Below are 10,491 nucleotides of genomic sequence, written 5' to 3'. Positions count from 1 at the left end.
TTTTTTTTTTTTTGTTAATATTTATTTGGAGCAACCCAAGAAGAGGGTTTTCTTTTTTTGTGCTGCTGCAGGAGAGGAGAGAAAGAGGAGCTGGAGCATCCCACTGCCATCGCACCATGCCACTCGCCCGCCCCACCCGGCAAATCCCTGAGGCCGCTTGGACCTCGGGCTTCAGGGAGATGACGGAGCCCTGGAAAGGCGCCGTCGGCTGCCTCGGCGTGGCCATCTTCTTCGCCATGACCATTGGCATCATCTCCTGGCAGGCGCTGGAGCAGTCCCCGGAGGAGTGGGTGCTGCGGGGCCGTGCTGGTGGGGTGCTGTGGGAGCGCCGGCGGGGTGCCCTGCTGCTGCGGGCGCTCCCGTCAGGGCGGACGGTGGCAGTGATCACGGTGGGCGGCGTGCCGGCCGCCGAACCCCCGCCGCCGCGGGACCGCTGCTGGCATGACCGTGGGCAGTTCTGCTACGCATGGGAGGAGGATGCCGAGCTCCGGCTCTCCATCGAGCCCCCGCCGGCCCCTGCCACCGAGTGCTACGGCGTCCACTGGACCCCGCTGCGCCCCGACGTGATGCTGAAGGTAACGGTGACCCCCGTGCCCGTCTCTGAACCGTGGCATTTGGGGTCAAACGAGCCGAAGCGGGAAGGATCTGGCCTGAACACACCATTTCCCAGCACAGTTACGGGGTCGCACCGTGGCTGAGACACGTGTCTTCCAAAGCCTCCAGTACCTGGAGGGTCCCAGGTGGGAAAGGCCCTTTGGAAGCCTCGTGCCCTGATGCTGAGCCCCCAAACCACGGAGGGGCTGCGGCCGCCTCCTCCCGGTGCCACACTGGTAACCCCAGGGTGGGAGAACCGTGTTTATATAGAGACTGAATAAATAACTGTAAGATCACAATGTTGGCGAGAAATGCAAGGAGCTCAAAGGTCTCTTCCAGCCACAGACACAATGTGGCAGCTCTCTCGGGATGGGATTAATCTATGTCTGCTGCTGCAAAAATTTATGGGTTGTTTTTTTTTTTTGTACCCTTCCCAGTCTTTTCCCTCAGTTAAATAAAAGCAGACTCTGAAAACGAGCCTTAGGGAGGGGAAGGGAAAAACCCGGTCAGATCGTGGTGATCTGTTGTGGGGAACCACTGGGACAGGCACGGAGTGGGATGGGATCCAGCGGGATGGGGAATTTTCCCCTTTAGCTGTAAATCACCTGTTGACATTGTTCTGGGCTGGTAGAAGGTGTTGTCTGAGCACAACCACTGTGCATGGGGCTGGTTTTCCTGCTGACATCAATCTGGGGTGTTTGAGAGGTTGAGCTAAGTTTTTCTCACTTAAAAAAAACCAACCACCAAAAAATAAGCAAAACCAAAACAAACCCAAAAAACCAAACCCAAACTATTAGTAAATATGATCCAGTGAAATTTAAGAGTTAAGAATAGGCTTTTTTTTCTCCCATCTTTCCCAGCTGTTGTAACTAGTTCAGCTGACACCTGGTACAGCTATTCCGAGCCTCCAGGGTTTCCACTTTAATAATTTACATCTCCTCTCCCCACCCCTTAGTGAGACTTAACCTCTCTCTGCCCCTGCGGCAGAAACAAGCTCCGGGCTCCAGGAGCACTGTCTGAGCCCTGGGGTCAGAGTCAGGGTGAATAAAACTCGGTTGGGTTGAGCTAGGAGGTCACTGGGTCCCGCTGTGCCCATTCCAGCCGCCCTGCGCAGCCCCAAATCCCCGGGATTTCGAGGAAGCCCGTCCTCACATGTGAAGTCACGCGGGATGCTAAATCCTGCTGATCCCCTGCTTTGGCAGAAAGGGGAAAGTTTTAGAGGCTTTGAAGCAGAAATTGACGGTTTCTGAAAGGAGGCGGGCCAAGGATGGGGGTGTCCCCTGGGATCAGCGGCTTTTGGAGATGGCTCATTGATTGTTCCGCTGCTCCCTCAGCCCGATGAGAAGTTCACCAAACACGCCCTGATTTGCTCTCGCTGAGGGAAGCGCTTTTTATCATCAGCCCTCGGGTAAGAGGGAGGCTTTGCTTTGGGGGAGAGCGGAAAACCCACAAGTTACCCCAGGGACACTGTGGTGCCATCAGATGATTGCTCAGGATGGGTTTAAAATCTCCCTGTGTGCATACAGCTGGGGAGAGGTGCGAATTCAGGCTGTAAACTCACCCCAGAAGCACTGCAGAAAGTAGCTAGGAGGGTTTCTTTTCTTTTTTTTTTTTTTTTTAAACCAAACAGATTTTTTCTAAGCTGGGTTTGTTGAAGTGCTGTCGCTGCATTTTAAAGCTGCTGCCTTGAATTTTCCATCTCCATCATCACTCCTGTCCTGCAACAACAGGCACCTGCAAAGCCTCTTCGCTTAAACAGATTTCAGCGTCTTTTCACCAGCAACTCAAAACCCTGTTAATCTTTGATAATTGTGGCTGGGACCAGATATGTAACCAGGTGGGGTCTCTGAGGTGCAGGGTGTCATGTGCAGCTGATACCAAGTCACTAGGCTGCTTCACAGCAATTTTATTTTATTTTAAAGAAAACCATAATTTTTAAGCTATTGAGTTTTTCTTCCTGCAGTAGGATGTTTATATTCGTCTACCGCGCTGCATGTCAAAAGCAGACGTGAGGGGAAAACTTGTTGGTTTTGGCTTTAATTAGCCTTTCATTAGCAAACTAAGGCTTTTTTTGTTCTTTGAGGTAAACAAAGCATGATTCTTGTTGCTTTTTTTTTTTTTTTCTTTTTTGGCTTCCTACTCTTACACCATTTGGTGACCTTCATAAACTGCAGGCTGAGGAATCAAGCAGTTAGGCAGAATTTCAGCATGTTTTCGTACCTGGAAGCCCAACTCTTGTTCTTGAAGAGTAAGAACTTAAAGCCAAGTATCTTCTCATGGGTTAGATGTGGAAAGCAGAGTGAACACCCACTGCTTTTTGCATAAAACACCTAAATATCATGGGGTTGGGGTTTTTTTCTTCCTGGGAAAAGACCTGTACCATGACTGCTCTGACAGCTCTGCCCATGACTGAAGTAACACGCAGGGGTTTTGCCTCTCCGAGTGCAGCTACTCGCATGTTCATCCTCACCCCGAGGCACTTCCCCCGACCTGAGGAGGCTCTCTTGGCTGCAGGATTGCTTCTCCATGGCCAACGTCTCCTGGTACGGAGGGGCGAGCATCCGTGCCCAGCACTGGCCGCTCAACAACGCCGAGAGCCCCGCGCAGCCCTTCGTTAGCGGCAACTTCGGCAAAAACCCCACTGGCTACGGGCCTGTTCTGGAGAGATACTTTTTAGGCTCAACAGGTAAATTTGTCCTTCCCTGTCTAGGTCCTGTTGCTTTAACCCCTGTGTTTCTCCATCCCTCTCCTCATCTATAAAGCAACTAGTTTAAGAGCAGGATAGATGTCTCCGAGATTAAAATATCCTTCAAATAGAATGACAGGTGGCGGCAGGACACAAGGGATGGACCCCACACTGCCTCACCCCCGTGGAAAAGGCCATGATATCAAACCTCACCCCACCTAAGCTGCATTCACAAGTCACTGCCTGAGAGCATGGGGTTAGCCCAAGTCACCCTGGGGAAATCCCACACTCTTGGTGTGTCTTTTTTATTTTTTAAGCAGAGATCTGTGTCCACTGCCGCATCCTCCAGCTCCACTCAAGTGGCTTCGCCCTAAGCTCCTGGGTCCCTGATGCTGCTATGGGATGTTGGCTGCATGAGTTTAGTTGCTGTTGTCATTTTGGGGTGGATATTTGGATTATTCTGCAGAACACCATACTTCAGATATTCCCCCAAATTAATCAATGGGTCTGCAACTGCCCTGAATTGATAAAGCTGAAGCCACTGCCTAAGCTGAATGCAGAGCAAAAAGGCAAGAAATGGAGCAAATCCAGCCCCTGAAAAGCATTTTGGAGGTTAAAAGGGAAGAGGAGAAGCAGAGAGCAAGGATTTGTTTGCAGGGCCACATCTGTGGCTGGGATCAATCTGGGAGCTCCTGGTAGAGTTAGGCTCTACCCCATGCATCCCCATCCCTGTGGCCACCAGTGTGGGGACCAAGAGGAGCTGGGCACTTGCTGAGACACTATTCTCCTCTTCCCTCCCCAAAGGAGTGACAGTGATGGTGGCGCCTGATATGCCCCTCGTCCTCTCCCTGGAGAGCGATAGGCATTTCTGCCTGCAAACACCAGCGGAGAGTGATGCCGTGTCCCTGCGCTACCTCCTCTGTGTCAGCCCGGACATCGCAGCCGCCCACCGGCATGTGGGCAGCCAGCTCGCGGGGCAGGCACGGGCACTGCCAGACACAGCCCTCCTGGGGTAAGGCACTCCTTCCCTCCCAACTACCAGCATGTTTTCCAAGCCTTTGTCCCTGTTACTGCCCCAAGCACCTCATGCCAGCACAAGCCGCAACCCCCCGCCCTGTGTCTTCCCACCACGCAGGTCTCCGATCTGGCAGTATTATGGCCCAGCAGGTTCAGCTGCCAAAATAAAACGAGGTCTGAGGTCATTGGCCAAGAAACTGAAGCGGCATCATCTTCAGGAGGGGGTCCTGGCCCTGGGGGAGCGCAGCACGGCCATCCTTGCTGCTGCGGTAGGTCCCATCCTCCCAGCCCTCAGGCTCAAAAGGCAAATGGAGAGCGGCCACGGGCCCTCTCTCAGCACCATTAAACCCCCGCGTGTAAAATGCCAACACACCCGTTTTGTGGGGTGGGGGATCCCACAGAAGGGATGCTTGATTTGGGGTCTCACCCTGAACAGGCAGTGACACCGAGCAGCTGGTGCTCCATGGCTTTGCCGCTCCTACAAAACACCTTTTTCCACCTTTGCCTCCCCACAGGACCATGTGCCCTTGGAGCGGAGGAAGAGGCGCGAAGCGTCCCGTGCCTGGGACCCTTCCCTGATCGAGCCACTGCAGCTCTCCATCACGCTGTCTCCGTACACCAGCATCGCCTCCCCGCTCTTCCTGCGCTGGCTGCGGGACGGCCAGGCGGCGAGCTACTGCCTGAGCCTGCAGCCCCGCTTCGGGGACTGCTCGGTACGAGACCCTCCGCCAACCCCCCAGCCTGCTGCTCGGCCTAATAAAGCTGAACATGTACCCGCAGGACGACCTGATCCTCCTGTGCTGGGGGCAAACCCCATGGGTATGAAGCAATGCCTGCGGGAGCAGCTTTTCTCCTGTTTCATAAGGAAGCAGCATTTAATTTTATTTCAAATTTCCACTTCCAAAAGATACTTTTAAAAACTGACAGCATTTAGAAAATCCCCCCAAGACCCTTTTTTTGCAGTCATTTCAATGATATGCCAATTTGCCATCAACTGAGGGATTTGGCGGGGAAATAAGAGAGGGCTTCCACCTTCATGCGGTTGCACCGTGATGGTGTAAATCGCGGTAGGGTGGGATGAGGGGAGAGCAGGCAACCTCCCAGGCTTGGCGGGATATTTTCTGGGTTCAGCAGAACTTCTCCCCATTCTGCCACAGGTCCCGCTGCTGACCACGTGGAAGGGGCGTCTTTGCGCCCGCCTGAACGTCACCAGCGAGCCAGCGCTGAGCTGGTACCTGGCGCGGGCCCGGCGCCTGCAGCAGGCACTGGGAGCCACATACATGGTCTTCGAGGGGGCCGAGGGCAACATCTTCCTGGAGCGAGCTGTCCCACCTCCTGCTGAGCTGACGGGAGACCGATATACCACAGCGCTGGCGGCGGCGCTGGCAGCGCTGGGAAACGCCACCATCATCAGTGCCGGTGCTGGGTGGGTACCAGGGAGGAGAAAATGCTTTGCTGGAGCCGGTGGCTGCGTGAGCTGCTCAGGAGGGGGTTGAGGTGATGCTGTAAATATGCCCCTGGGGTGCTGAGACACCACTCAGCACTCAGGGGAGCAGTGTGGAGGTGATCTAGGGCAATACATAGGGAGGGGTTACTCTTCCTCTCTCTTTTGGAGCATTTTAATTATTTTTTTTAAATGCCTCTGAGCGTAAAAATGCTTAAATGCATTAATGGCAGGTTCAATAAAAATGCATTTTGTCATTTACGGCCACTCAAGCTTCAGGCCACTGCCTCCTCTGCAGGAGGGAGAGGGTGAGCCCTGGAGTATTGGCCAAATCCCTGTGTTGGTAGTTGTGGTGTCAAATGGCTGCAGTTTTCTGCCTTTTCATCTTTGCATAGCCTGCAACAGGGTCGGTTTATTAATTAGCAGCTGTAACATGCCTTGAGACCATTTGGTTAAAGGCAAAACTATTACTTTTCTTTTTTCCCATTATTTTTATGTTTGACACATGCAAAGGACTATGCAGGCTGTTTTCAAAATGACTTATTTCATGTTGTGGTTGAGGCACTGATGGTAAATTGCATGATAAATTAGTTCATTTTCAAAGAAAAAGCAAACTTTCACATGCTGAGGTGGTGATGGGCTCTTACTTAGCCGTCTGTGAAACCCGAGTGGTGGAAATAGCCCCCGTTCTAACCACTTCTTAGTCCATCCAGGATCGTATCTTTCCTGGTGGGCAGTTTCCATACCAGAAGGGTTTCATAACCCATCGCATCAGCTTTACCATCTCCTAAGATGAAAAAGTGTCCCTGGGAGACCTTTGGGGAGTCAGCAAGTGAGTGGGAGGTTGAGGAGAAAACCAAACTCTAGAAGGAAGCAGATTCAGACCAAAAATCTCCCTTTGGTTAGATGAACTTGACACCATTTTTCAAGCCAAAGCTCATCATGAAGGTCCAGATCTGACCCTTTTTGGACACCAGAAACTGTCTCCCACACTGGGATGCTTGATGACATGACCCCTTAAACCACCAAGTAAACACAAGACATAGAAATGCTCCTGAAAAATGATTTAAAAAAAAAATAATCCAACAAACCAAACCATGGGGAAAATAATGTTTTCCTCTGGCAGGTAGATAAAACTGCTGTCAGGAATGACAGCCGCTCGGTGTGAAACACGAGCACAAACAAAAGCCAGGAGAATAAATCCTCCCTGCAGGACGTGTCCCCCGGACCACCCGCATCACAAGGAGGTTGGTGCTCTGGGTTTGGGGGACCACATGGCCAGGACTGAGGTGGGGGCTGGGCTGCTCCTGCCAGCCTTGTGGGTTTTGGTGAGCATGTTCCCACCAGGGTTTGTGTTGCCATATGAGAAGCAGCAAGATGATGGCTACAGCCCAGAGTGTGGCTGTGCTGCTGTCAAGGTGAGCTACCTAAATGTGGTCCTCATGAGAGCAAGTGAGGAGAAGGAAAGCCTTGAATAGGGGATTTGGGGAGGATTGGGGTTGCCCAAGTCAGCAAGGCAGGTGCAGTGGGTGGGAATGGTAAGGGGGAGTGCTGATTTCCCTCCAACAGAGATGTCAAGTCATTGGAGAAACCCATATCTGACTGCAGTGACAGAACATTTTGGGTCCTGCAAGCCATCTAAAGACATTGGGTTTGTGCTTGTTTCCCCCAGATCCAGTCACCTCCCGTTCTTTGTCCAGATGAGCCCGCTGCACTCAGACTGGAGCCACACAGGGCTGAAGGGGCTTATTCCCTCCGTGCTGCACTACAGCCTCTTGGGCTACAACTTCTTCATCCCTGATGCAGTAGGTAATAATTTCTTTTCTGCCTTTCTCCCTATTTCTGGCTTTGCTGCAGAGGGTTTTGCAGCAGTTTCTTAGGCAAGAGGAGCTCGGGAGGTACATTTGCACCACCTGGCTTAGGTGGGCTGTAGGAAGGCTCGAAACGCTTTGTTCCCGGTACCTAAATTTCAGCTGCACTGACTTGATTGGGTTGAATGTTACTAGGGAATCAGCTGAGGAATTGAAAACAAAAAAACATGTTGTAAATTTTAATAGGCAGCCCCAGAAGCAGGCAGGTCTCTGGGGATGCGCTTCGCAGAGCTCCTCGGCCGCAGGGAGAGGGCAGCCTGCCACCTCCCACGGCTTTGTTGGAGCTAAAACCCACCTGGCAAGGGCAAGGAGGAAGCCCACAGATGGGAAACCGCACACCCAGGCTCCTGGCTGGGAAAGAGATGTTCCTAAAACACCAGCAGCCCTGTTCCAAGTTCACATTTCTGCTCCAAAGCACAATGGCTTGAGAAATCCTGAAATAAAAATGTTATAAAAGTTGAGAAACAATTCTTTGATCGGGGTTAAGCAGCTCATTTGTCCTCTCTTCTTGGAGGTGACCAGTTATTTGTGTTTAAAACATGCCTCAAACAGGCAGAGGCTGCAGGTGAAGTGTCAGACTGCAAAGACAGCCCTGAAAAAGGGGGTTGTTGGGCAATTTTTCAATTTGGCTTCTATTTTTAGTCCTTTTCTTTAGAAAACAAGGTAGAGGCAATCACACCATACCAGTTCCCTTCCCAAAGAGACGCTGAACCCATTGGTCATGGCTCTTGGTGCTGGGGCTGTGGCCCATTGGGTTGTGTCGCCACAGTTTGGGGCCACTCCAAATGGGAAAAGCCTCTGGAGCAAACGGGGTCTTGACTGGTTTGGGTGAACCCTCGGCATTGGTGTTCTTGTGCCATTTCTGGGGGAAGCTGCACCAGGTTTTGAGCAATGGCTCCTAAGGATGCTTCAGCCCCAAGGGCTTTGTTTCCCTTTCCCTGTCCCATCCCAATCTCTCCTGTCCTTCTCAAGCCCCTCTCTGGTGTTCCAGAGGGGAACTGGAATCTCTTTCCACTATGTGTTTCTGATTAATTAGTTAGCAATAATCTGCTTCTCCACCACTTTTCACTATGAATTTGAAGGGATGAAAATTACAGGAGTATTTTCCCTTGATGCTTCATCTTTGCATATCAAAGCAGCAGGAAAGTCCAGAATTTTCCTAATGCTTTGCTTTGCAGGAGACAAATCCCTTTTTACACCATTCTGCTAAAATTTAGAAACTCCTGAGACATCATCCCCAGCACATCTGGTCCTAAAATGGCCAGGGATGGATGTCTGATCCACATTTGCTGATGGCACTCGAGGAATAAAACCACAGGTGGGGAGGATTCAGCTCCTCTGGCAATGGGGTGAGGTGTCCTGCCCGCACAAAGGGCGGATCATCTGGGACTCATCCCACTATGAGACGCCCCTGAGCAGCTTCACTCAGCTCCTTGTCTCTGGCAGGAGGAAGCCTGGCTGGTGACACCGCAGGGGACCCGGAGCTGTACGTGCGGTGGCTGCAGATCGTGACCTTCCTCCCTGTGATGGCCTTCAGCACGCCGCCCTGGCTCTGCTGCGACACCTGGGTATGCATCCCTGTGCCCTGCAGAGGAGGACACTGTCCCTCATATGACAAACACCCTCAAAAGCTGTTAAGGTCCCCACTGAGGGAAGCCAAGGCTAAAAATCACTGTTCTCTTCTTGCTACCCCCAAAATCCTGTGCTCTGCCCCAGCACCCAGATCGTTGTACATGCTCAGCAGTATTTATAACTTCGTGGCTCTGTGCTACCATGGGGCTGGTATCTGCAACATCTGTAGAAATGATGGTAATCATCATGTGTGTCTCCTTCCCTTTTGCTGCTGGAGTTGTTTAATTAGAGTTTGATCAAATAGTTAATGTGTACAGTAGAGCAAAACCTGCAGATTCACATTCAAGATCTTTTTAAACAGTGGGAGTCATTTTTCCCAGGGATGTTCCCTTTAGGGCAGTAAAAGGGGAGAGCGAGTCTTAAAACTGGGGGCATAGGGGAAACGTCATTAAATGTCTTTGCCAGCAGCAAAAGAGTTTGTTGCTTTGGTTAGACACAAACACCCCTGCGAATCTCACCTGCCAGCTGATGTCCCTGGCTTTTGCACCTAAATGGCAATAAACCTGCTGCATCAGACCTGTTTGCCCCTTGTTAGCTGCCATTACTTGATCAGCACGTTGTAATTTGGTAATCTTCCCAAGGGAATTTTTTTTTTCTTCTGCTTGCTTTGCCGTTTATTGGATGAAGGACTTGTCATGGGTTTCTTTTTCTTCCCTGACCCTGCAGGTCCTGAACCTCACCCGGCAATGCATACAGAGGCACCGCGATTTCGTTGTGCCACTCATTCTAAAATACAGCGAGGAATGGCTCAGGTCTGGGTACCCCATCTTCCGGCCGGCATGGTGGCTCAGCCCCACGGATCCAACCGCTTTCACCATAGAGGATGAATTTCTCATTGGAGATGAGGTAGGAAACGGGGGACTGAATGTGCCCCCCAAGGGTAACTAGGGGCAATAAGGTGCCCCCTGCGCTTGCCTATCCACCCCTCTGCATCCTACCTGACTACAGCGCTCCTACAGAGGTGGTGTGAAACCAAAGGGCTGAGGGGACCCTGCTGGATCTGCCATGTTTGCCATTTATTCAAAACGAAGAATCAATGAGACTTGTTTGTTTGTTTGTTTGCTTAGTATCAGGGTATTTTTCAGTCCTTTCTGCCAGAAGACACCTCCCGATCCTCCTGATGATCAGCACTGCTCCTTTCCCCCCTCTTTTCAGGCTGTTAATCCCTTTACGTGGAGCTCCAGCCCACAATAACCAAGGAGCAGAGCAATGCGCAGCTCCCTGGTCCTCTGGGGGGGGGGGGGCCG

General features: G+C 51.7%; 1 protein-coding gene across 1 annotated transcript in view; it reads left to right on the top strand.

The window, feature by feature from the left end:
- The window catches only part of LOC113481073 (SITS-binding protein-like), an 11,773-nt gene extending 1,561 nt beyond the window's left edge, over positions 1 to 10,212 (top strand). Inside the window, exons 2-10 of the mRNA XM_026850368.1 lie at positions 72 to 575; positions 3,109 to 3,280; positions 4,085 to 4,292; positions 4,416 to 4,566; positions 4,813 to 5,010; positions 5,455 to 5,723; positions 7,414 to 7,550; positions 9,059 to 9,180; positions 9,911 to 10,212. Of these exons, the coding sequence (XP_026706169.1) occupies positions 117 to 575; positions 3,109 to 3,280; positions 4,085 to 4,292; positions 4,416 to 4,566; positions 4,813 to 5,010; positions 5,455 to 5,723; positions 7,414 to 7,550; positions 9,059 to 9,180; positions 9,911 to 10,132 (1,938 nt within the window). The 5' untranslated portion in view covers positions 72 to 116 and the 3' untranslated portion in view covers positions 10,133 to 10,212. The remainder of the gene's footprint in view (positions 1 to 71; positions 576 to 3,108; positions 3,281 to 4,084; positions 4,293 to 4,415; positions 4,567 to 4,812; positions 5,011 to 5,454; positions 5,724 to 7,413; positions 7,551 to 9,058; positions 9,181 to 9,910) is intronic.
- Positions 10,213 to 10,491: the final 279 nt, after the last annotated feature.

Source organism: Athene cunicularia (assembly GCF_003259725.1).
Source record: "Athene cunicularia isolate RWA chromosome 5 unlocalized genomic scaffold, athCun1 chr5_part2, whole genome shotgun sequence".
Classification (NCBI taxonomy): domain Eukaryota; kingdom Metazoa; phylum Chordata; class Aves; order Strigiformes; family Strigidae; genus Athene; species Athene cunicularia.
Note: the sequence above shows the minus strand (reverse complement) of the source record. Positions and strands in the feature narration are given on the sequence as shown.